At 36.7% G+C, this 27,738-nt stretch overlaps 1 protein-coding gene across 1 annotated transcript; it reads left to right on the forward strand.

Moving 5' to 3' along the window:
• MTMR9 (myotubularin related protein 9) lies at positions 1-26,344 on the forward strand. The gene is made up of 11 exons (XM_026715946.2): positions 1-785; positions 1,527-1,886; positions 9,450-9,558; positions 9,764-9,889; positions 10,657-10,830; positions 12,104-12,321; positions 13,911-14,072; positions 14,580-14,721; positions 18,926-19,146; positions 21,088-21,239; positions 22,612-26,344. The coding sequence occupies exons 2-11, from the start codon at positions 1,702-1,704 to the stop codon at positions 22,788-22,790; spliced, it is 1,668 nt and encodes a 555-aa protein (XP_026571731.1). The 5' UTR covers positions 1-785; positions 1,527-1,701; the 3' UTR covers positions 22,791-26,344.
• Positions 26,345-27,738: the final 1,394 nt, after the last annotated feature.

Here is a 27,738-nt window from a genome sequence, read left to right on the forward strand (position 1 = left end):
GTCTTGGCAGCTTTTATCGAGATGGAAGCAAAAAGATGCAAAAATAAAAAATAAAATCTACCAGTCCTTTCGGGCAATCTAATGGTGGTCTGGATTTGTGCAGCTCGGATCAGGAAGCCCTAATGTTTCAATGCCATATTTTCCATCGCTGTTGGCTGTGGGAAGACGATCGTGATATCAAAGTAGATGATTTCTAGCGGGAAATAATACAGATTTTTTTTTAAAAAAAAAATACATAGACGGAGATTGTGCAAATGTAAGAATAATACTAAAAATAACAGAGCATTGGAAACGCGTTTCCAGTCGGTACTTTTCCGAAGAGGACGCTTCCGGAAAGGGCAAAAGCAGAAGAACCGGCTGGCAAAGGGTTTTCACCGGGAGAAATCGGATTGGCCAAGGGAGCTTGTTACGTGGGCGAGGCGTTTGGACTCGGCACGGTTTGCCCCGCCTCTCCCCGTCTTGATTAGTCCCGGCGTGGTGCATGTGTGGATGTTTTCCCCCTCCTTCTCCTCCATATCCGGGTACAGATTGGGAGCGTTTCCTGTCGGCTGAACTTGCAGGAGCATCGGTGGGGGAGACCGGGAAGCGGGCGAAGAAAAGGCGGCTCTAGGATGGGAGTGGGGTCGCGGAAGAAGGAATCGTTCGCCCTACTCGCCCACTGCCTCTTTTAAAAAGAAAGAGCTTCGCAATTATCCCAAACTGCTCCGACTACCTCTTTCAGCCTCTGCCGCTTCCCCACCCTTCTCAGCACACTGCAATCGGATGCCTGGCTCTGGGTCCAAATGGTGGGTATTAATTAAGCTTCTCTCCCTCACCCTCCCAGCCCCGCCTGTCCTTTGCAAGCTAAGGATTCCAGCCACCCCAAAATCCTCCCCACCCCTGGGAGTCCCGCCTTCCTCTTCCAGATTTGGTGATGGAGAGGAAGATGCTAATTCACTGAATAGTGTTGTAATGGCTTCTCGTGATTCTCTTGTGAAAGGGAAGCTAGTGTCCTTTTCTCACCCTTCTTTTCTTGAGAATAGAATGGGAAATCATTACTTCCTTTTGCATTTCGTTGAAATGTCCTAATGCTTTACTTTCTCCCCAGTAATCCTGAACTGAGATTCTTACCCTGCTCACTTGCTCCTGGGCTTAAATATTCTAGCCTAGCAAATTGGGGTGGTTTTTCTTGAAATACTGCATGGAAAATTATCCAGATTTTTATACAGTCTTTGAGGCCCTTCTTGTTATCTTACAGATTTAATCTCCTTACCCACTTAACACCTGACTCTTTCCTACAAGTTGAAAAAACTGCAATTGTGACATCCAGAATCATGCTTCAGTGCCTCCTTGGATTGTGACATCTCTCCAGTCTTACCCCAACTTTTCTGCCCCTGGAGGCTTTTTAGGTCATAGTTTGATCCTTTCCTAAAGCTTTACCATATCTGCCCCTTCTCTGATGAGCATTCATGTTCTTTTAAATAATCTTCCCTTGTGAAAGCTAGGAATGATTTATGGTTGCTGTGTTGTATTCTTCCCCCATCCAGAAAGAATTTGGATCTTGCTATGATGATTTCTGCCAGATGGTTTACTCTCAGCTAGTATCATTATCTTGAGAGTTATAACTGCTTGTGGAAGCTGTCGAAAAGTTGAGACTATACCTGGTCATTGGATTGGGATTGGCTTGCCTGAAAGGACAATTGTGCTGGATCTGGAGGCACTATGGAGTTTGCTGAGCTTATTAAGACACCACGAGCTGACAATGTAGTCCTTCACCGCCCTTTCTATCCAGCAGTGGAGGGGACCCTGTGCTTAACAGGACACCACCTCATCTTCTCTTCGCGACGGCAGGACAATGTCGAGGAACTTTGGCTTTTGCATTCCAACATTGACTCAATTGAAAAACGGTAAGGATATTTTAGCTCATGAAGTGGGGAGGAAGAGGAACAATGATGTAGTCCAAAAAACCATACATCTCTTCCATGGTAAAATTTTGCAGGTGATGGATGCAGGAATGGCCTGGATTAAGGATAGTAAATAGAACTGAATCCTAACTAGATAGGCATGCCATGATTTTCCATTATTAAAATGAAGTATCTATACTTTTACCATTTTTAGCTGATTTGTATAGCTGTTCTCCAGATAAGGAGTTAGTTACAGCTGTGTAATAGTATAATTATACCAGCACATCAGTTATTAAGCAACCTATATAATTCCCTTATCAGCTTCCAAGAATTTTTCAGGATGTTGAGCATAGGCCCTTAGCCTATTGGCACCAAATATGATAAGATACATCTTCCTATTCCATTCCCTCATGTGGGCTGAGAGGGGAAAGGTGGATTTATTTTTAGCCATGCTTTTATTGCTTGTTATAAGCCTCCTAGTACCATTATGAGATGGGTGGCCATAAATGTTCTGTTAGTATGAGTTGTATTTATTAATGTATCATATCTTCATTTGAAGATTTTTTTAAGTACTGTCAGTTGATGGTGGAACATTGCATATCCAAGGATGAGGAGAGGCTTATTCTGTATTATACTTGTAGCCTGATTCTGAAATAGGCTCTTTCTGGATGCTGAACAGGCCCTGATAATACAGCCTTTTCAGGATTAGATTTTGTTTCTCATTGATTCAGACATTTTTTAAAACTGCTTTTATTACCTTTATTACTTTCAGTTCTCACCAGAATAGAAAGATGGAATATAAGTGGCATAAAATAAATTTAATTTATGATCTTGCTGCTTCTTAGTTTATTGCTTATTTGAAGGCTAAATGTATTTTGTTGAATTATTTTTCCATTGACTTGGACTTATATTGTTGAATGCTTTTTCTAAGTTGATGGGGAAGAAATGGGTGTTTAAAATGAATTATTACATAAAATTCACCTAAAATATACTTTCTGTTTTTAAACATTTAAAATATTCTTATGAGAATTTTAAATGAAATTAAATTTGCATATTGCCGAAAGAGAAATTCTGAAACAAGGAACATTTTATTTTCAAATGATGACTGTTTTAGATGACACTTTCTTAAAAAGGCATTGCTCCTTATGGAAGAAATAAGAGGGAACATCACTTGAGCTTGTCATTTGCAGCTTTAATAAATATACTAAATAAAAGCTGCTTAACTGAAAATCATTCGTAGATTTTCCTACATTTTGCATTTTTCTGTCAGAAAAGGCTTTGTCCTTTGATTTCAGACCACCCATTAAATAGCTATTGAGCGCTTAGTCTTCTGTTTGAATCATCTGGATTGATTCTGTCTGAAAACATCACTTGTAAGGTAGTGCAGTTTCTTTCCTTGTTCTCTGCTTTTGCAACTTCTTAGAATCTAAAATCTATAATGGTTAGATTTCTGGCCTACAATCTTGATTTGCACATAAGGCTTTCAGGAAGCTTGTAAATTGAACTTGTTCAATATTTGTTTCCCTCTATTACACAAGAAATATTCAGAGATATACTGTACCAATAAAGGAGAATATTTGTAGCTCAGGGTTGAAATGAAGGGTTCTTGATGCTCTCTGAGCTTGTTTTCTTGCAGATGTTTTATTACCCAAGCTAGCACTGATCATGTTACCAAGTATATGTCTCTGAATATTCAGCTGAGTCATCAATCAGTTTCTATAAATGATATAAATCAGTATAAATCAGGTATTTTTTCGAAATTGTCAATTTTAAGATATTCTGGGAGTTGAAGTCCACCTATCTTATAGTTGCTAAGTTTGAAAACACTCGACTTGCATAAAAGCATCCAAATCTTTTGTTAAGCCAGTTCAGTTGCATTACCTTGCTATTTCTCAATTCCCGGGTTGTTGGTTTTGTTTGTTTGTTTGTTTGTTTGTTTGGGGCGGGGGAATGACATGTATAGTAGATTCACACATCTACAGAGTACTACATCAGGGAAAGCTGTTTTAGATAATTCTGAAATGTTCATTTTTGTTTTTTAGATTAAAGGATGGAATGCATCTTATTTTGAGAAACGCATTGAACTCAGTTGTTTGGACTTAGAGATCTCCATCTCCAAGGAATCAATTGATAGGCTATTAACTAATAAGTTTTCAAAACTGCTTTTATTTTAAAAGGCCTGTAGAGTGAGATCACCCACAAAACTGTCATTTTATTCTTGTCTATTTTTTATACATTATTGACGGTCTTATGATTGTAATTGAGCTGAGAATTTCAATCATATATCCTGGTTAAGTGGATCACCATGTGATCAGACGTGATTTTATGATATTTTGTCAGCTATTGTTAAGTGAACGTTGAGATCATTAAGTGAATCCATTTTATGTAATGGCTACTTTCTGTTGGAAACCAGAAATAAACTCTGCAAACAGACAACAAAAACATCAAACCTTGTGGTCATGTGACTGCAGGATGCTGCAAATAGTCATAAAGATGAGCTGGTTGCCAAGCACCTGAAATGCAATCACATGACTGTAGAGGGGTATAGTTGTTGTAATTTTGAAATCGGGTTGTGAGTAGCTTTTTGTTGGGATCCATCATAACTTCAGTCGCTAAGCAACTGATTGTGAATTGAGGTCTATTGCTTTCTTCAACACTAAAAGACAAGCAATATTTGGTTTATATTCAAGCTTAAAATGGGACTTTTCTGATTGATACCCTGATATTATGTAGTTTTCTTGATCAAAAATAACTCTTAGAATAACAACAGCAGACCATCTCCTTGCATAGCAGTACCAGCAAGTTGTTACAATTCAAAGATATGCTTTGCATTATTCAGACTCAATGCAAAGGGTGCAAGCATAATTAGCCATTTATTTCCATGAAGATAGGTTGTCCTGATGAAGAACAATCTGGAAATATTTGTAAGTCAGTATTTCCTTAGAAATGAGAAAAATAACCCTCTGTATTTTTATTCCTATAAGACGGTCTCAATAAAACAACATATTTAAGACTGAACAAACCAGTACTGCTTTATCATATTGCTGGGTGCCCGCCCAAGGTTGTTTTTTTTTTTTGAACAAATTTTATTGATTTTCCAAAACAATACACAGACAAACAAAACAAAAAATATAACGACATAAGAGTTTTTTTCCTTAAAAAGCCAATACAATATCTTATTTAAAGACAGAATTATTCCAAGTTATCACATTTCCAAACAAGCACAATTTGATATATATATTTACCTTACTTGTTCATCTTCATATCTTATCCCAAACTTCTCTTTATTACTTCCTTTCCTTCTATTTATTCAAATTATATCTCTTTAACTTTAGATTGTATACATTTTTTATATCCATCTGTCTTATACATTTTCATTATTCTCTTCCAATAAAAAAAAACAAACAAGACATAGAACATAAAAACATAAACATCTTTTCTGAAAGTTGCTTGATCCCAGGTTAAAACTCATCGTACAGACACCTCTTCAAAAATCATGTTCCTTTTATATATCATTCCATATCTTATTACCGTTTTCCATTTTCTATATAGCTTCTTCCTTTTTTAAACTCTCTTAATTTTATTCTACTTATCTCAGTTCAAGTCATAATACTTAACATTCTTTGTCTGTTCTCAACTATCCATTCATTTTTTCTCTTTAAACAAAACCTCTCCTGTACACTAATTAGAGTATGACGCCTTTAACTCTTTCCCCTAACCTAATAATACTTAATATCACACATAACTTGTATTGGGATTCTGTTTAGCACATCCTAAAGTCACACAATATATTATATAAAGAGAAAAAGAAAAAAGAAAGAACGACAATAACAAAGAAATTTATAGATATATAATATAGGTAGTACCCCTGTCAAAACCATTTTAATCGTACCTATTGATACTTATTTATATATTTATATCTTAAACATTTTATTCTATAAATGCCTATAATAACACAATCTTATGTACCTTACAGAATCCCTTTTTCAATTAAATTTACCCATTGTCTCTAAATAAGTTTTGTTTCTTCAAATCTTGCTTCCCATCATTGAGACTTCTCACCCCTTCCTTTCTCCCTTGCTTATTCTTTTCCTTACCCTGTTTACCCATTTGTCTTTCCACCTCCCTTTTCTTCTTGTGCTTTCCCCCTTCCTGTTGCTTTCTAATCTTATATCCACCCTTCAACTCATTTTTATCTTTTTTGGTTGTTTTTTTAGGTTTTAAAATCCCTTTTTCCTTTTCCTCTTCCTCCTCCTTCTCCCCCAATAGAGTCACGTGTTCATCAAAAATGGTTCCTTCTTTGTCCCAATTATCCTGCTGCGCAATCAATTCTCCATAGGAATGCACCACCATTTCTAGAGATTGAAAAAGAATGTCCAAGGTATCTTTCCAGTCTTGTTCTTCCTTTTTATATTTTAGATATTCAGTTTTAAATTCATCCAAAAGTGGTGCCATTATAAAGAGGAAAAAAATTTCCCAAAACAACCACCCAAGTGTTTTTAAACAAAGAAAAAAAAAAGTTTCCCAAAAGATGCAAAGTCACCAAACAATCCAGATAGACTATTTCATTTAGCACTTTTTCCCTTCTTCCATTTCTTTTTCTGGGGTTGCTATTAAATCACAAAATTCCAATTATAATATGTCTTTTGAAGTCTTATTAATGTTCAAATGGCTCTTTAAAATTCTAGGCAGTCTGCTCCTTATTTTCAACTTCTACTTCAATTTTCTCCCTCTCCCTTCCCACTCACAGCAGAAGAAAAAAATTTCTTTGAATATTTAGAAATCCATATCCCTTTGGCATTAGCATAGTCTTTAGCATTTAGCATACCTTCAATGCAGGTTTCCGATTTCTCTCAAAGCTGTTCCGCTTGGAAGGAGAGTGAAAAGAAAAAAAGTTTTCCCTTTGATATCCATTCGCTGCTTACTCAGTCTGGGAACAATGTGTCTTTAGTAGGTGTTAAATACCAGGATACTTTCACTGTTCCTTTGTCCCGGTCAGCAAAATCAGTTTCATTTCTTCACAAACCCCTCCAGCACATTCCTTTTCCCGGCTGAGCTCTTCTAAGTGGCGGCCATTAAGACCGCCGTTCAGTTGCCATCGGAGAGGGAGATTTAGCTGGCTAGGGAAGAGAGATGCGATGTCTCTCGTCCCTGCCAGAACCCCCCAGTCTTCACCACCTTCTACAAAGGTGGCTTAGCCCCGAAGCCAAATGGCTCGAGGCACTCAGGCAGTGAACACAGGCAGAAACCGTGCACAGTCACGGAATCCTGCCTGCACCGAAGCACCACAAGCCGGAAATGTCCGTTTTTATTGCTCTTTTAAAGTATATCTGATGCAGAATGGCTGACAGTGTTGATACCAGCCTGATTTCAGGACAGTACTCCAGTAACAGGGTGCCAGAACAGAGGATGTCTGTCACCCACATCTTCAATTAACAAAAAATGCTTCTTTCAGAGATCTCTGTCACTGTAGGCCTACAGTAGCCAAGTAAGGTTATCACATTTCACTATATCGCAGAAGAATTGGGAATGTGGTTTGTAGCCTTGTGTGGTTTCATTCATGTACAGTTTATCTGCTGAATACTTTTAGCCACAGTTTGCTATGGCATCCGTATCAGAGTAGCTGTTATTATGGTTAACTCTGAAATTAATTATGATACACTTTTGACAGATATTTTGGAAGACATTCTGATTACCCTTTGTCCCTTTGAAAATTACAGTCAATTATGAGGGAAATGAACTGACATCCATGTGTCAGTGTTGGATGGCTATCTGAACTAAGCTGGGGTGCATTCCGTTTTTTTTTTAAATAAAACTGGTTTACAATATTCTCATATAAGCATACATGCAGGACGTTCATTTAAATGTTTCTTGTTTTCTTTCCCCTTAGATTGTGAAGAAAAGCAGTGTTTCCCCCATTCTCCTGCTCTATCCAGTAATTTCATTGGAAAAAATATAGTTTTTGCTATTGCTATTCATATTTTTTAAAAGGAATCCTAGCCCCCTTGGTTGGTTAGTTATTTCCCTCCAAATATTAAGATGAAAAAGAGGTAGAAGAAACCTGAATTATAGTTGCTACAGTGCAGTAAAAATGTCAAATTTCAACCCTCTCTTCTTATTTGACCATGTCAAATAAGAAAGCAGGATGGGGTCTTAGATGAATTCCTTCTGATCCTCCTAGGATTGGCCGTGGGGTTTCAAAAACACCACTTGAATTATTTACTAGCAATAATCTGCTATAAAGACATTACTTATCTGGAAATTACATTATTAACATGATGTATTTTAATATATTTCTCCCATCTCTTTGAGTTTGGAGCAACACTCCAGTGAGGTATGCTTGGCTGAATGCAAGCAGTTTGTGTGGTTTTGGATCTCACAATTTGCTTCATTGCCATATGGGAATCAAACTCTAAGTCTTCTGCCATTTCAGTGTGGCCTTTGTAGTTGCACTGTTACAAGAACAGTGAACCAGGCCCAATAAAGGCTATAAACATTTATGCTGCCTCTGAGTGAGTACTAGATGCCTATTCAGTAAATAATAATAATAAAAGGTTCACATGTCATGGAGCAAGAGGGAAAGGTAATCCCACTGCAACTATATCTTCATAACTTGCCTGTGTTACATGGGTGAAGAAAGGATGCATTCCCTTTTGACAAACTGAGGAGGTGGTGTATTTGTGTAGCATTCTGAGAAAGTTTTGAAAATCTTTGCATTTGAGAAAGAAAGGAACTGCTGGGGTGTGACAGCACATAATATAATCCTCAGATCCATAGCTGACCATCTACTGATGCTAATCTACTGGTCCAGGCTAATTTAGCAATATCTCACCATGAAAACTTTTTCTGTCTGATCCTACATGTTTGATTCTCCATAGTAATGGTGGTTCCCTCAAGAAATGATGGGCTCCACTGTCCTTGATGATCAACTCTCACCAATTTAAGCTAACATAAAGTCAAAACGCCATCTTGTTTTCTCTTTGATTTAAAGAGCTAAGGAGCATCTTATTTATACTACCATAAACATTTTAGTATTATGAAGAGACAGAAAGAGCATCAAACATTGTTACAGTTTGAAGTTGTTGGCATTATTTCATGTTTGTTAATCCTCACTTTATTTCCTTAGTTCTAAATTTTTAGAAATCTTCAATGCAGTTTCTGAATTATTTTCTTTTCAATTAATCTATGAGACTCAAAGGGAACAGTGGCAAAATACATTGGAGTAGGAACATTTCTGGGTACACGTGGGCAAATGTAGAATGGTTAATATTTCCTTTCCACCTGCCAGCCCTTCTTTAAAATTACTTTCCCCATCCTTATGTTCTTTTTAACTTGATCGCTACAGATGTGGAAATCTTAATTTGCTAAAATAATCCACAGTTTTCTGGTTCATAGACATATTTTCCCATTAATGTTGTTCAACTAGCAGTGCTTGAATGTTTTAATGGCTGAAGTACGATAGGCTTCAACTTTTGTTCATTTGCAGACCATGTAGATGTCTACAGTTCGAAGGCCATCAGAATATACTCTTAACTCTTCAGTATTCATATTTTTATATCACTGCAGTTTTATCGGCTTCTTGGGCACCATCATTATCAAATGCAAAGACCTGCGAATTATCCAGCTTGACATTCCTGGCATGGAAGAATCTTTGAACATTGCTAGCTCCATTGAGGTAAAGTTATTTATAGAAATTAGAAGAACCCAACAAAACTCTGGTTCTGTTCTGTAGAGATTCATGTCGAGGATGAGGCTGGGGAACTATCATTGTACTCCGACTCATTACTCTCACTCTCTCCAAATCTTCAGAGTATTTAAAGGCAGCCTATTGTATGGGCAAGTAGCCCATTGTAACACTATGCATTTTCTCCTTCTTGTAGGCACTGTCTACCTTGGATTCTATCACACTCATGTATCCTTTCTTTTATCGCCCCATGTTTGAAGTAATTGAAGATGGCTGGCATTCATTCTTGCCTGAAAGTGAATTTGAACTTCTCAGTTCAGTTGTAAGTTTTTGTTTTTATTTTTTATCACTTTTTACTCTCACCCATTTTACAGAAGTGACTCTTGGTGATGTACAATAATCAATAAAAGCAACAAATGTATAAAAAGTCTTTATAAAAATTATAAAGTCATTGTTAGAAATGAAAAAGACTATAAAAATTAAAATATACAAGAGCAACCACAATGGAGCCATTTAAAAATGTCTTCAGTTCACTGAGACCCGGAGGGCTGGTGACATCATCAGGTCTTGAGGGACTTCTGGCTTGATAATGGAGGTGGTGTTAACCTGACTTAGGGAAGAAGAATGCTCCATAGGGAGTATAGCATATCTCCTAGGACCCACTAAATATAGGTCTCTAGCTAATGATATCTGCAACATACTTTTTCTGCCACATCTAATGGGTCTGGCTGATATAATTGGGGAGAGGTGGTCCCCCAGATAACTTAAACTAATGTTAGGAAGGCTTTAAAGGTTAAAATAAGCATCCTAAATTGGACCTGGCAGCCAATGCAGCTCACAAAGCAGAGGTATAATATGTATTCTTTGGTGAGCACACATAACTGCCTGTACCACTGCATTCTGAACCAGTTGTTGCTTCTGGATACTCTTGAATGACAGAATTGTAATTGTTTAATGTGGAAGTGACAAGAGTATGAATAGTTCAATGTGAAAGTGACTATGATCAGAGCCTGGAAATCCAGGAATGGATGCAACTGGTACACAAAACAAAGTTGTACATAGTTTTACATGCATGGTGTTCTTTCCTAGACAAATGAATGGCGGTTGAGTTACATCAACAAAGATTTCTCAGTCTGCCCTTCTTACCCACCTGTCGTCACTGTTCCTAAAACAATTGATGATGAATCTTTATGCAAGGTTGCCACTTTTCGCCATGGTGGACGCTTCCCAGTACTCAGCTATTATCACAAGAAAAATGGGATGGTGAGTTGGACACTTGGATTACAAGGCATGTGTTTTCTTTGTGATAACTATGTATATATATTGCAGTACTTAAATGCCATAATTGAAATTGTTGTAGTGGAAGCTTGAGCATTTCAGGGTAGCAGGAAGAGAAGATTATCTGAATAGATATGCTTAGGAAAGCTCCTGAAGAATCAGTTAGCAGCTTGAGAATATAGTGGTTACATTAATTAAATGCTCCCAGTGATGTAAATAATCCCCAAAGATGTAGAAATGGTCTCCTTTTTACAATAGGTTGGCTCTTGCACTTTTCTTTTAAATCTTTCTCATTGTTTAATATTGATAGAGAGTGAGGCTGCACATTCAATAGCTTTTTGGAATCTGAACGAGCATCATTCTGTTTTCCTGCTATAACCATGAATCCCAAAGGAATGTGTCTTTTTGAGAGGAGTATGTTAAGATCTTAAGAGTAGTGTGGGTGCATTCCTATAGAAAAACATAAAATGCTGCCCCTTCCTGAGAAGAGTTGTTTGACCATCCATACTCTCCTGTTGTGTGTTCTTAGAGGTTGTCTATTAGCTGTATTCAAATAAGAATTGTTATATTAAAATTGCACACTTCTGAAGAAAGGGAAATGGGTTGGAAATGGGTTTCACAGACATGAATGCTGTCTTAATATTTGCAGAAAATATACTATAGCTTTTATATTTATTTTACCCACGTCTTTTGAAACTCAAAATAAAATTGTTCTCACTTGAAACATAGAATTATATCCTGGATATATATGTACCAGCATTCATTCAACTTTTATTAAGGGAGATGTGTTTTTGCATTAATATTGAACATTTGAATTGTCAGGTGAAATGCAAAACCCTTTTTACTCCTTCAGTATAATAGAATGCATGAATGATTTTGAGGGAAGAGTGGAAGTGAGGTTGTCTAGGAAATAATCGGACAAATAGAAGCGGGAACCCACAGTCACTTAGCAGTCAGAGAAAGGAACTTAGGAAGGACCCACTGTAATGGATAAAACAGATAAAAGTAAAGGCCTTCAGACTTGCAAGATTCTTTTAATGCAGTCTTCAATAAAATAGAATTAGGTCATCTTGTTTTTTCCTACCTGGTTTGCCAGATAGGAAGGTGGACAGGGGGGAGGGTGACAATCAGTTACTCCAGAATGGTGAACAGTTTTCCCCATGGAATCATACAATACCTTTAACGCTATATTGGCTTTTATACTACAGTGTGCTTATATGGGTACATAGTCTTAACTACAGTTTGTTGGTCCTTCTAGGTAATAATGCGCAGTAGCCAACCACTTACAGGTACTAATGGGAGGCGTTGTAAAGAGGATGAGAAGCTGATCAATGCCACCCTGAGGGCAGGCAAGCGTGGATACATCATTGATACACGATCTCTGAATGTTGCTCAGCAAGCCCGGGCCAAAGGTGGAGGCTTTGAACAAGAGGTTCATTATCCTCAATGGAGAAGGATTCATAAATCCATTGAGCGGTGAGTTTCTGTATCAGAAAGACTTGCTTTCAAGAAATTTAATTTAATTTAGAAGCTTTTTTTTAAAGTTTAGAACATGGGATTTAGGAGATTTGAGACATGCAGATGAACCAGTTGCCTGTCCAAATAAAGTATATCGGGTTGGGCACCAGAGTTTAATACAAAAAAAAAAAAAAGCTTTGTATTTTCTTAAACAGTAGATCTGTTGTTGTTCTTTTTAAAAAAAGAGGAGAGATTTTTTGAAACATTTTCCAAATGCTTTAAGGAGCACATTGACTATATACAGGAGTAGAGACAGAAAATGCTTATATTTTCATGCTTTATTTATTTATTTATGTATTTTGTGTGTGTGTGTGTTTATTTATTTATTTAGGAAATTTATATGGCCACCCAACTCATGGTGATTTTGAAATGAGGGGTACTGGTATATTGTTTTTGTGGTGTTTGAAGGAAATGTGCATAAAGTTTAATGGAAGCTTTTTGTTACGTTTAGTCCATTTAACCATAGTATTTCATTTATTACATATTGTACATAATTTTTCCATTTCCATTAAAAAGTGGTACAAAGTTTTCTTTTTAATTCATTGTTCACAACAATAGATGTTCCATTTCATGTGAGAATTACAATTCAAAAGAATGAGGTCCAGAATTTAATTCACTGTTACAATTAAAAGAAGTGCTCAGATTGCCATTTAAAAAGCTCAATATTTCCTGCAGCTTCATGTCTCAGTAGAATTAGATGGGAAAAGGAAATGTAAGGTTTCTGTTAAAATCCTGGATTTATAGAATTTGCTTGATAATCCTACTTATTTTAGGGAGAGGTCTGCATTTCTCCTATTCTTCTCTATATTTGTCTCTCTCTTCATGCTTCATTTTTGTGGTACTAGAATGCCTGTAGCTGCAATCAAGATTCATTTTTTCTGAATTTGGCATCCCTATTATTGGGTATTGGTTCCTTGAAGGGCAATCTAGGATTGATGGTGAGATTGTGAGTCACAGTGTTTCAACTGCCTCTCATGTCGAGCAGCAACATGCATTATGCTTTTTCAGAATACTTTGACCAACAGAAATGTTCCATGCAATCTACAATAATAAGAAATAACTGCATGCTGACACAAATGTAAAAAACAATAACAAAAATCAAACCAAAAATGCACACGGCTTAATCTCAGAATGAAAGCCAGAGTATTTTAATTTACCACTTTGATGCTAACAATATTGGAATCTCCCACATCTTTTGGTAAGAAAAAGCTGTTCCATTGATAAATGGCGCCTTCGCTTCCCCAGAGACTGATTGTGTTTCAACCAAGCTATATGTACAAAGTAAAAGAGGTACTTCAACTGCCATATCAACTTTGATTTTTTTACTATTCTCTCTGAAGTCCTCTAGCAGGATATGAGGCTTGACTCATAGTTTGCAAAAGTTATTGGAATTGTATGGTATTTAAGAGTCCAGTGTCTATTTCTTAAAATTGAACACTTGAATGTAGGAAATATGAAAGGTGTTGTCATTGTGATAATAAAAGTGTGCATCATGGATGTAAGGTTGCTTTCATGTTTGTCCTCCTTTCTTCCTAATGTGCTTATAGATACAATATTCTGCAAGAGAGTCTCATCAAACTTGTGGAGGCCTGCAACGACCAGTCTCATAATATGGATCGCTGGCTAAGTAAGTTAGAGGCTTCAAACTGGCTGACTCACATCAAGGAAATCCTGACCACAGCTTGCTTGGCTGCCCAGTGCATTGATAGGTAAACATTCCAGCATTTTTTTCAGTTTATTTATTATTTATTTAAAACATTAATGTGGTTATTCATCTTAAAACCACATTCTGGATGGCTTACAACTGAAAGATAAAATCATATCTACAAAGAACAAGAACAGAAAAACCTGGCACTACAATAAAATTTCTCCAATGAAGCCCAAAATGCTTTCCTCCCATTCTGATTTTCCATCAGTTGGTCTGGAATAGACCAATAATAAATTCTCTTGGTCAAATCAGGGTCCCCTCTAATATTGGTACCATTGACTAGTTAGTTGACTTTGGGAAGTACTTGCAGAAGTGTGGTTGGTTGGTTGGTTGGTTGGTTGGATGGATGGATATGCATGAAAAAGAGGGAGGTTAAAGTTTCAGTTCTTGAGTTTGGGGCAGAATCATGAGCTGAACCTGTTTCTCTGCTAGATAATCTTGCTGTATGGGTGATATATGATAAGCACAGCAAGCAGTTCCTTTTCTTGAAACATATTTTCTCTCCTAGGGAAGGAGCATCTGTCTTGATTCATGGAACAGAAGGCATTGATTCAACACTTCAGGTGACTTCCCTGGCTCAAATCATTTTGGATCCCAGATGCAGGACCATCCGTGGCTTTGAAGCTCTGATTGAGAGAGAATGGCGTCAGGTATGAGTTGCTATGTTTGCACCAGCAAAACTTTTTGTTGTATCTTCATCTGTGAAATGCTGAACATCATTCATTTGCTAATTTGTGCAAAGAATAACATCTTACCAAGAATCACTCGTGGGCAAATTATATAGATGTTTGTTTTATTACATTTTATGTTGCAAAGTTGTTGTGGAGTCTAGGCTGCTAATGACAATCAAAATAAGATCTATCTAGACAATGCCCAGCTTGTTCCAGTAATCAAAGTTAACATGCAGATATTTGCATTTTGTTACCTCAAGAACAAGATACCTGGTTACATACAAATTATACTGTAAGATCCTTAGTGCTACACTCCTGGCTCTGTAAAGATTGTTAAGAGACTGAAAACCTGGGAGGGCAGATCTGAGGGCAGTAGTACTTCCTCCACCCCATGAGATATCCATAATACACACCAGGTATATTATATAGACGAACCATTTTAATTTTAGATGAAAGAATTGTAAATTAAATCAGTGATTCTCTTGTTTTGAAATGTGTATTTTTATTAGAGTAAGCCTGCTGTCAGCCCAATCTAATAAAACATTTTGGTATGTAACAAAGCATTCAAAAATGGAGGCATGTAATATAAAACTTAAACTCCAGAGTTTGTTTGTTTTTTCTCTCTGGATACTTAGCAAAACAAGATTATTCAAAGCTAAAGAAGTAATCTGTTCATATTTATTTGGAAAAAGAACAGTTATATAAAATTGGGTTTTATGTGCAAGTTAAATATATTCAGGATTAGTCTGTGAATTCAGCCTCTTCCAGATGGAAAATCTGATAGCTGCAGGCAAAAACAGTCATTGTCTAGGGGGATAGAGATTAAATATTTAGTCAATTAGCATGGTAAAGATTTTATTTGAAGAATAGAGATGAGGCGTTTTGAAACAGAATTAAACAGACACCTGAAACATAATAGACATAAATTCCAGTGCACAGATTTCACAACTCTATCATGTTTATACAATTACATTATAATCTCTACTGAACTGATCCACAATTTCATCTTTTAACAATTTCAGTTTTCAGCAACTGCTGTTAAATTTTTTATGTGATTTTCCTTCATTGTCTTGCATATATTGACCCAGTAGTGTGGTTGCTTAGAGGTGGAGCTCTTGCCTCGCAATTAGGAGGCTGAGAGTTTGATCCTAGATAGCAGCAGATATTTCTCTCTCTCTCTGTACAAAGAGAAAATATCTGCTATGAGCTCCATGTAGGCCTCAGGAAGGGCATAGAGCCAATAAACACTCAGCTATATTCAATTGCCTCGACTCCACCCCCAAACAGATTGCAAGGTCATTAAAAGGAAAAAAAATGCATATATTGATCATAAAGAGGTATACATTTGTAGGCATTAATTCAACTTTCAGGTATTTTCATAATCTTTTGATTTTGTAAACTTCTGTAATTTTCTTTGCAAACTTGAACCAGTAGTATTTCCATACTATGTGCAATGCAAACATTCAATTTATATTTTTGATCTTCCTCTATTTTATTTTAAAAATAAATCTCGTCCCACATTTACTTCTGGTGAAGTACAGCCTGTCAACTGCTTTTTGAGTGGAAAGTATGATTCATAATAATTAAAGTTCTTGTTTTTCTATAAAGTACATCTAATTCAGCTTGTATTACTCAATTTTACCTGCAGCATATCAATTAATTGGATCATCCAAAGTATTTCTGGCTTTAATTATATTCCCTGCATTTAATATTGTTTTCTACATTTTTCAAATTCATTTTATGTAATTAGACTTAGGATTCTTTTCAACTTGCTCTTGTAGTAAGCTAGAAGCTTCCATTAATCTTAAATAATGGATTTCTTCAGGTGCCAGTTGTAACTTCTACTCATTGGCTGTAGTACATCAAGAACTTTGCCTCCTGAAGTTGAACATTTAGATAGACTAAATTGCATTCTTATGTTGTCACTGAAAGCACAAACAATGTTCAATAGAAATTCAAATTCTGCTTTTGATTTTCTTAGTAATTGTAAGTCCTTCATCTGTAGCTATAGCAAATTGTTTTGGGTCATTTTCATGTTTTGGATGAAAAACCAAATCCTTAAAATGTTTTACAAACTTGATCAGAAGTTTTTAACTGTTCAGCTGAATCTGCTGCTGGACTTACTTTGTACAGTTCATCCGCCTGCCTGAGAAAATTGTGTTGCCCATTTACTGGTGATTATAGTTATGGTAGAAAACTAAGCTCTGTCATCACTACGTGTAGAGAGATTGTGCTCACATAAATTTGCTGCTAAATTTAACGATCTGTGCTACAGTTGTCTGCTAGTTTGCATCATTGCTATAGACACAGAGTAAACCAAGATGCTTCCTGTAAGCAGAGAGCACACTCGGGAGCAATCATTCAGGGATCTTTCTCATCTTACCATTTCATGGGGCCTCAGCAGAATTCTAACCATTGTGCCTTGAAGTCTATCCAGAGTATTCAAGAATCCTTCAGATTCCTAAAGACTGTGAAGGGAATAATTTTAACTGGAAAATGTAATACTTATTTTCCAAGTCCATCTTTGCTTTTCCTCAATGGGGACCATTAAGTCTATTTTTTATGCTTTACTGTGATGTCTATTCTATCAAGAATACAACCTCGACCTTATAACCCTTCTTTTAATTCATCTAGATGAGAAAAATGTAATACTACAGTGAGGGGGGAAAGTATTTGATCCCCTGCTGATTTTGTATGTTTGCCCACTGACAAAGAAATGATCAGTCTGTAATTTTAATGGTAGGTTTATTTTAACAGTGAGACCTAGAATAATAACCAAAAAAATCCAGAAAAAATGCATTTCAAAAAAGTTATAAATTGATTTGCATTTTAATGAGTGAAATAAGTATCTGACCCCTTCGCAAAACCTGACTTAGTACTTGGTGGCAAAACCCTTGTTGGCAATCACAGAAGTCATTGTAGTTGGCCACCAGATTTCCACACATCTCAGGAGGAAATTTATCCCACTCCTCTTTGCAGATCCTCTTCAAATCATTAAGGTTTCGAGGCTGACATTTGGCAGCTTGAACCATCAGCTCCCTCCACAGATTTTCTATGGGATTAAGGTCTGGAGACTGGCTAGGCTACTCCAGGAGATGATGATCAGGAGACTGTTCAAATGGTTACTCATGCCTTGGTCATCTCACAATTGGATTATTACAATGCACTCTACATGAGGTTGCCCTTGAAGATCAGCCAGAAGTTACACTGCTTTAAAATGAAATGGTGTGAGCAGTAAGGGGCATATCTCGATGCACCCATGTGTCACTATTGATAAATGAGTTGCATTGACTGCCAGTTGGCTTCCAAGTGCAACTGAAAGTATTACCGACAAAACTCTCTATGGCATAGGACCTAGATACCCAAGAGATTGCTTATCTCTGTTTCTGCCCATCTAGCATGTTCCAGCAGAGGTGATGTGCTTCAGCAGAGGTGATCCTGCTATTAAACAATGACATCTTGTGATGTTTTTTCTGTTGTCGTCCATACAATTTGAAACAATATCCATGCAAAGCACATTCTATCCTAGAATTCTAGAAAGCTTTGAAAACCCAGCTTTGGTCACAGGCCTGGAGTTGAACTGGAGGTGTGAACTATGTTATATTTTTAAAGGGAAAACTAAACCTTGGTCCCGGTGACCAACCCAGATTGGATCATGGAAGTGATGTTTGTTTAAGGTTCCTGATTTGTTGTGTTGAATTAGTTGTTTATTAGATCATTTTAGTCTGGGCTGTCCACCTGATTTAAGCTGTTAGCTGTTTTTATATTTTCTTCTAATTTTGTACGCAGCTCGGAGTCCATTAAAGTTGTGTGGTCAATAAATTTAAATAAATAAACCTAACTCTAACACCCCAGTGGAAGGAACACTTTCTAACAATAAAACAGTTCAACTATTACAAAAGTCTCCTTTTTACTAGATGCTTCATAAGTAGGAGAGCTGTTTGTCATTTGGGCTTCTGTGCTAAGCAAGAGTTGAACCAGCCCCTTCCAACGCTATAATTCAATATTGTAATATGCTATATTCAACACAGTATAAATATTAATATTAGTCATTATTTCATGAAAGGAGAGTTTGGATCCCAAAAGATTGCTGTATTAGAAATAACTAATGCTTCTTATAACCAGTACATGATTATTTTGTCTAAATATATAATGTATATATTTTTATGCTATTACATTACAGGCTGGCCACCCATTTCAACAGCGCTGTGCCCAATCAGCTTATTCAAATAGCAAGCAGAAATGGGAAGCTCCTGTATTCCTCCTTTTCTTGGACTGTGTCTGGCAGATCCTTCGCCAGTTCCCTTGCTCCTTTGAGTTCAACTATCATTTCCTCATCATGCTTTTTGAACATTCTTATGCCTCTCAGTTTGGAACATTCCTGGGTAACAATGAAAATGAAAGGTAAATGAACATTTTTTTCTGAGTTTCTTGGAGGTTAAGCAATATTACGGTTCATACAAGGCAGTATCAATGTCATTACTATTAAGATTATGAGGACTTGGCTATTAATTTAAAAGACTTGAAGTTTGCACTTGGGCTATGCCATTTATCAAATCAGGATTAGTTCATCTGTTGGCTGGTTTCTTGAAGTCTTCCCATTCCTTAAGCCTGTCACTTATAGGCCTCTTTCCGTGTACAGGAAGACATGGCATAAATATGGCAGAACATACCACTGGGTGAGTAGTGTTTTGGAAGGTGATGAGGGTCTTTTTGAGTTTTCAAAGGCTGATAGAACTTTTGCAGGTCAGCTCTTCTGTAGCTATGATCCCAAAGGAGACAATAACAGGAATGACTGTTCCAACACTATTTTGAACATAGTTGCATTTAACCATGCTCACAATAGTTTCTAGAATCACACTGCTAGAATTTGGGTGTGAAATAAGAGATACAGGTTCCTGCTGATAGACATATGTAAAAGCAAGCAAATATGAAACAGAAGCACAATCCCAAAACATAGAAAGAAAATTATAAAAATCCAGGCCGCCTCCATTTGCTGTCCGGACAATATTTCATTGTCCACAGTAGCTTCTGGGAGGAGTATAGCCTATAAATACTAAAACATTTTCCATCTTTCAATTAAAGAAACTGTGGATATCAGTGTTGTGGTTAGCTGGCAGCAGGGGTGGATGGCTGAGGAGAGCGAGGACTCAGATAAGGGGCCAGGACCATTAGGGAGTGTAACTGCTGCCTTCAGATATTGTGGGGCCTGGCATCAGCGATGAGGTTCCTGAGGAGCCTGTGCCAAGTTGCATGTGCACGCAGTATTGCTCACAGGAAAGAGCAGTTTCAACACTATGGGTGACTCGGGAGTAAGGCTGCAAGGTAATGGCCCCTCCTTCAAGAAGATAAAAGCCAGCTGTGAAGCAAATGTTCTTTGCAGGAAGCAAAGACGTTTTGAAACTCAGCCTGGTTGACATTACAGTATCTTAAGTTGGTATTTGAAGACACTTGTGAAATATTTCTTATCTGTGATTCTTGGCAGTCTCACACAGTTTTGGCAAGGTTTGTGCTTATCAGAATTAATTATTTTGCAGCAGCCTTTTTATTGGAGATTTGTAAGACTCATTAAAAGGTTTCTGTTTCCTTTGGTTATTGTTTGTCTTATTGGAAAAGGGTTTGGGTCAGAACAATCAGGGTTTAGAAAGATTGCCTGAATATTTAAAGATCTAAGAATTACAACAATGAATTGGTGATCTAACTTAGCAAAGAGTGCATCTTCCTTAATGTATATGTGTCCCCTCTAATCAGCAGTGGTGTCTCTGTGTTTACTTTGAATTTCTTGCAAATATTTCATAGTTGTGTTTCAAAGATCACTTTGAAATCCTATAATGTGTTAAATGTTTCTGGCCACAAGGGGAATCTTGCATCTTATACTGCTAAAACTTAACTGAAAAAGTTTATATTTTCAAGAGTACCAAGAAGACATATATACTACATGCATATTTTCTCTATCATTTGACTTCCTTTGTTTTTTCTAGTACAGTTGTACAGGCCTTTTTTGATTTTGACAATATACAAGATATTCTGCACTTTTTTTTTCTTTTTAATGTTTTAGTACGGGAGCACCTACTTTAAGTTTCTCCAGGACTGAGTTTATTAGCTAGAATCTTTTTCTATTATTGCCTTGTTTTTGTTCTCTCATACTTGCAAGTTGAAAAGGCATGATTTCTTTTCATTTGTGTTACAGAAATAGCAGAGCTTTTTTTTAAATTCAGTCTTCTTCCACATAGAGAGAAACACCCTCCTTCTCCAGGTTCCATTGCAAATGTTGTGAATAGAACACATAATTCTGTTTTGTTTTCAAATTTGGAGCACTTATGTTTACTTTTAATTTTTCACCAGGTCTAAGCTTAAATTGCCTCAGAAGACAATGTCCTTGTGGTCCTGGGTGAATCGACCAGAAGAGCATAATCGATTTAAGAACCCTCTCTTTGAAGCCAACAGTCTAGTCATCTGGCCATCCGTTGCACCACAAAGCCTGCAGCTGTGGGAAGGTACATGGTCTCCAAGCAGATTTGGAGGCCTCTGATCTGCTGTCCCACTTACTGGTGGCATTAGCTACCTGTCACTAGAGGGAGTCCAGGGAGATGTGGTCTCAGTCATTCATGCCCATACTCCAGGTTGGGTTCCTGTCACATGTTCTTCAGGGAAAGAGTCCTGAAACATGAATAGCAAGTAGTGCTGGCTGGCTGAAGTATGTATCTATTATTTTTCCACTATGATCAGAAAGTCTGAAGTGCTTCCTTCTCTCCCATACATAACATCTTCTCTGATCAATATTAGAAGGTCTGCTTTGTTCCTTCTGCCATTTGAGAAATAACAGATAAGTCGTAAGAGATGAATATTTTCAGGCTTTCCAGATTTAAATATCTTTCTTAAATTCATGTTGATAGCGATAATTAGATGAATTTAAATAGCTAGGCACTTTTTTGCATTGAAGCCTTATCTGTAGGTAGTAATAATAATAGCTCATAATCTAATACATCACTGTCCTTTCAATCTCATCCTCAGCCTACACAATTTTTTCCAGATGACATTGCCAGAATTTCAGTGTGGTTAATTTTATTTCCTTTGAAAGAAAGGGTGGGGGGAGAAGCAACATGGTTGTGCCAAATTTCCACTAGACTTAAAACATTTTTCATTTGAAGGGGAAGGGGGTGCAGGTGTGCAAAGATCTCCTCATTGCTGCCATCTTGCTATAATCCAAAAAAATACCTCTTCACAGTATAGGGTAATAAGATTTAATATTTGCAGAGCTGTTAAACTAACAGTTGTTCCTGCCTTCATGATTGAAAACTGTTCCATAGAGAGATACATAACCATATAATGTTCCTTTTTAAAATGTTCCCAGCTACCTCATTCCAAGAAAGAAAGTCAGTAGAAATTCACAGCTGATGTGATCTTCTTACTTATTTTTTTAGAGGAACTACTAGAGAGCCAGCCTGCATTGCTTGGTTTTCTTTTTGTGGGAGTTAAGAGAAAAGCAAAGCTGAAGTGATTGAAAGAATGTTATGGCTTGTTGGAAGGGAGCTTCTAATAATCTATCAGGTCACAGATGATTGTGCTGTGTGACTTAGTTTTTGTATCTTGCTAGAATGGAGAGTTTCCTCCATCAACTTGTCTGTCAGGAATAGCAATCTTGAGATCAAAGTAATCTGAAGGAAGTGAAGCAGCAAGATCACCTGATTGTTTTGTAGGTGGCTTGCTTTTCCCAACAGTATTGCCATATTTCAGACTCCTTTATTCAGTGTTTTAATAGAAATGAAGGCATTGCGTAAATAAAATTAGTATTTCCCCACTACTGACTTTTAGGAAATCCAAAGCATTTTTAAAAGTGTTCTTTTTTGGGGGGGGGGTCGCCCACAGGAGTTTTTCTTCGCTGGAACAGATCCTCCAAATTCGTAGATGAATCTTATGAAGAAATGATCAACATCATAAAATATAACAAGGAACTCCAAGTGAAAGTCAACATGCTAAGACGGCAGTTAGCAGAGCTGGAGATAGATGACAACACACAGGATGATGGGATGCCCAAGAGCCCCTGAAATCTGGCAGAATACAGGGCCAGATTGTGTTCCTTCCTGGTTAAGCGAATCACTTCTACACACTAAGCACTAAACAAATAAGACTTGCATGCGCTCAAGCTCATTTTTGGTGCAATCAGGTTGAACTTTTTTTTTTTTTGCTTCAGAGATCCTCACTTAGCACTATAGTCATCCACCTCCATTTAGGAACATGGTGCTTGTTTTTGTTTACATGATGAAACTTGTAATTTAGTTGGTTGTTGTCCCTCCTTGTCCCCTCTGGAGAGGTGTTTCATCTTTAATAAATTGTGTGTTCGGTTACAGTGTCACTCAGGTTTTTAAACACTACTAAACAACAATGTCTCTTACAATAGGGGTGCCCTTAGCTTTGTGGAAATTTTCATTCTGGATCTGCCAATGTTGTCAGAGGTTTCCATGCTTTGTAAAGGATGATCTTTGGGATTACTGTAGTAAGGCATGTCTAAATTCTTCTTTTCTTTCCCAAAGTAAACTTTTTTTTGTTCTTACTTAAGACACTTGTAACTTTGCAAGTAACTTTGGCTTGGATAGGACCTTCTATCACAAATTAAAACAATATTTTTCAGTGTTCCTTATTCCACACTGCAACTTGCAGAAAGGAAAAGGAGAGTGTCCAATAAAAAGCAAGACTTTTTACTGCATCTTCTCTACCCTCCACACTAGATGGAGCAGGCAGTGCTGATCACATTCATTTCTTTGTATCTTGGCTCAAAAGAAAGTTGATTCTGCACAACTGGTGGGCAGGTACATTTTGCAATGCTATCCATAAAGATATGAGCACTTCACTATTTTTAGTGAAAAATTATTTCCTTATTTTTGTTTTTGTTGACCTAACTGTGGAAATGCTAATTTGCCAGAATGGGATTGTGCCTGCTGTAGATACATAGTATCTACAATACTAAATGCAAGCTTTTCTTACATGTAACCAATTCTGGTGTAATGTTTGGATGGTTTTGGTGTATCATTGAATTACTTCTCAACTGTGGAGACTGTATCTGGATATTTATGCAAAAAACATGGATTTGTGTTCCTTAACAAAATGCACTATTTGGCTGAAAGTATGGCTTGACTGATGGAAAAATAATGCATATAGCACCAACAGCATGAAACCTAAGTAGCTTTGATCCATATGCTGTTATCACCAAGACTTTGCCCAATTTGGAAGCTTCTGATCATTAGCTTTGCACTAGTGTGTTAAGTTGAAGGTAGGAGGAGAATTTAAATATCATATCCACTTCTGTATTCAGCTTGGCTTGCAGGTTAAGTTGATTTGGCCTGAGGGTTGATTTGTCCTATTCCATGGAACTAAAAGCACATTCATGACATCATTGAAAGGGGAGTATCTGTGTTATGCATGCTCATACTTATTAAACCCTTTTGACAAATTAGTAATGTTAGGTGTATATGTCAGAACTGCATTCTGTTGTAGAATTTCCTTAGTCAAAGTCTTTTGAAGCATATAGCTAGGCTTTCATTTTTTAACATCTACAAGTAAAAAGCCTTACTTTGTATTTTGCTCTGTTTCTTTGAATGTTTTGTAATACTTTTTTTTCTATTCCACTTAAAAGAAATAACTGCCTGTTTTACTCCATTTCCTTTAGATATCGGTCTCACTAGACATGTCTGTTTCCTGATCTTTGGAACATACAAACTTTCTTGATCAGATGTGGAGTTTTTTTAAATTTCCTACTTTGATCAGAAATTTTCTCTTAGAGGCAGTCCCCCTTGAATGAACAAATTTTATTCTTTGCTACCATGTCAATTTAGCTGACAATATCAGAGGTTCCCCTCCTGAAAATGCAACATAATATAGTTGATTGCCCAAACAATAGAGCAGTCAGCATTAATGTGAAATATATTGTTCCTTTTAATGAATTTTACTAAATATTTTGGATAGGAACAATTTGTGGCTTTTTTTGTTGTTGTGTGTGGAGGAGGGCTTCAAATTGTGGATAATTGTGCCTAACCTAATCTGCTGATCATCTCCTTCCACCTCTCCCCAAATCCTTTTGGAAGAGCCAGAAATGTACAGTATTCATTTTCTTAAAGGTATGCTGCTCAGAATTAGTACTGTCTGTAGCTCTTGTGTCTTTAACTAAGATACATTTCTTTCTAAGTGTAGTGATACTTTACTTTTCGCAATAGTTTGGAAGCTGCAAGCCTGCTCCAGGACTTTATCAATAATGGTTGAGCTTACCAGATACTTGTATTTGCCACTAGGAGGTTAAAGTGACAAAGGTGCATTTTCAAATTCATTTGGGTATCACACAAAGGCAGATGTGTGGTATTAGAATAACAACAGAGAGAAAACTGGGAACTACTTTGGGGTACTATCCTTTTTCTCAGTAGCCATGACAATTCCCAGTTGAACTAACTAGGTGATGTGGACTAACCTCACCTGCCTTTTCCTTTCTATGATTTTGTGGTTATTGGAAATAGTGGCACATTATAGGATTGCTTGATTTAAGAGGTTAACTGGTATGTTACTTCCATTTCTGGGAAAAGGTAAAATATCAGGGATGAAAGTTCAGAATCTTAATCCTGAATTATTTTCTGTTTATTTGGCAGCTTTACATGGATTTCACTCTATGTTTAAGCCCAACCATAACCTTTTCAGCATATTCTACCCTCAAATGGACTCTTAACTTGCACCACTCTAAAGTATTGAAATAAACAGACTCCTTCCATATCTATTTATTTCAAAGTTATTTTCTTGTTAAGTTTAGATGTGATTTTTTGAATATGATATTTATGATATAGTTCATTATCTTCAAGAATTGGTTGTAAACTATTCATAATCTTAATGGCTAATTTTTGATAGTTTTTGAAAAATATGTTTGATTAAAGGGAAGTGTAAATAACAATATTTACAATGCAGTATTTATTATTTGCATGAATTAGACCTTTGTAAATTATGTTAATAATTATGTATTTTCATATGGTTTCATAATAGTTTTAAGATTGGTTAACATTTCACCTTTTTCCAGAAAAAAATTAATTGCATTTTCATACTGCTATGAATTCTGAAACTTTTTCCTCATTGAAAATTAGGTCCTTTATAGCAGTGCAAAGATGGCCCATCTTGGCTTGGCTGCTTGATTACAACACAGCAACCTATTTATACATCAACACTTCTTGCAATGGATGTTACAAAATTATACTTCTGAGGGTTTTTCATTCTCTAAATCTTTGTCTTTTTTTTCTCCTAATGTCTGCACATGAGGCAGAAAATTGAGGTAAATTCTGTATACTATTATAGGGATACTATATAATGTAGTAAATGTGTAGAAAAGAGCAACCTGGTTTAATTTCTACAACTTAACATTTCATATGACTAGGGTCACCTTCCATTTTCTCTTGGGTTCTGCAGATATAATCAAATTACTGTATTGTGTGGATAGATGCCAGCTCTTACTAACATTACCAATTTTCTCTGGGTACAATCTGCCTGCTGTAATTATTTGAAATTGCTGCCTCAGCATTCGTGAAGTCTTCAGTTTTAAAAATTGAAATAAACTTGAGAAGTTACTGTTTTATTGGATGGTTAATATTTTTCGAGCATCTGACAGTTCTATAACTTATTTTACAATAGGTGTCTTAAGGGGTGCCTGTTTTTCAGAGTACCAAATTTGCTGAAAAAGCTGAACCCCCACCCCTCAAGTAACTGCTAATGAATTGGCAGACCAGTCACAGTGCCTGATAAAAATAAAAGAAGCTGCCGACTGGGAGTTCCTGATCCTTTTTTGTAGCATCTAAGCAGGTTACCTCTTCCCTCACCTCATTACTTCCTTTTTGTCCTCTTCCTTCCTCTCCCCACATTGTTTCTGCTAGAAGGAAGAAAGGGGAAGAGGAAAATGTATACATGCTTCCATGCTTTTCTGTGTGAGAAAAGAATAATTGGTAGGTCCTTATGGAGGAACAACTAATGTTATGATGAGAAATCATTAATTTACATGCAGTTAATGGCCACCCCACCCCATTCCAAAAATAATCTGGTCTATCCTTTGGATTGATGGATATAGATTTTTGACTACTCTTCCTTTGGCAGGGAAATGCTTTTATATTCAGAGTCATCTTCTGTTCAGATAAATATGGTTCAAATTCATAAATAGTTTTGCATTTGAAGATGCCTTCTAAGCAATCTTTTTAAGAGAAATCCTTCTGTTCTTCAGTTATGAGCATATGACCAAGAATATGTTAGTTTCATAGCCCTTAGATTTATATACTGCTCTACAGTGCTTTATACCGCTCTCTAAGCAGTTTGCAGTATCAGCATATTACCCCCCAAAATTTAGGTCCTCATTTTACCAACCTTGGAAAGATGGCTCAGTCAACCTTGAGCTGATCAGGATCGAACTCCTGGCTGTGGGCAGAGATAGCCTGCAACACTGCATTCTAACCACTGTACCACTATGGTTCCTATTTTAATGTATCCCTTTTTCAGTAATTGAAGGCAGAAATCAGCCAAGGAAATTTCAGATCCCAAAACTTCATGAAATATTTACCAAGTGTATTTTCTTACTGGTTCCAATATATAGACTGCTAGGCTTTTATGACAGTAGTAATGCAATTAATGAAACAATAGAAAGTTGAACATCTCTTCCACTATCACTAATAATGTGCTAATAATTCAGGTGGAGAGTTAAGATTCTTGGAATTTTTTTGTCCAAAATAACTGTTTTCCAATAGTGGGCACCTGAAAGATTTGTGCAACATCAGAAGTTCAATATCACTTTAGGATATAAGTAAAGTAATTACTAAAACCTGGATTAATTCTGGATAGGCACATTCCTGATCCCTTCCCTAAAATATGGTACCTAATGAAATCTCAGAAGTGTGTCTTCTGTGGCTGCCCCTACTTTATGGAACTGCAGAGGTATACTTTAACAAAATGTAGAATGGGAGGAGAGCCTACTTTTTCAAAGTAAAA

The sequence above is a fragment of the Pseudonaja textilis genome, chromosome 1, assembly GCF_049901715.1.
Source record: "Pseudonaja textilis isolate UNSWEBS1 chromosome 1, rPseTex1.2, whole genome shotgun sequence".
Classification (NCBI taxonomy): Eukaryota; Metazoa; Chordata; class Lepidosauria; order Squamata; family Elapidae; genus Pseudonaja; species Pseudonaja textilis.

What these genes read in the sequence shown, in the direction of transcription:
- MTMR9 (XM_026715946.2), top strand. Translation starts at nt 1,702, where the DNA reads ATGGAGTTTGCTGAGCTTATTAAGACACCACGAGCTGACAATGTAGTC. An exon ending in ATCACAAGAAAAATGGGATG is followed by an intron (nt 10,831 to 12,103) that starts GTGAGTTGGACA and finishes TGGTCCTTCTAG; the next exon opens with GTAATAATGCGCAGTAGCCA. An exon ending in TTGAGAGAGAATGGCGTCAG is followed by an intron (nt 14,722 to 18,925) that starts GTATGAGTTGCT and finishes ATTACATTACAG; the next exon opens with GCTGGCCACCCATTTCAACA.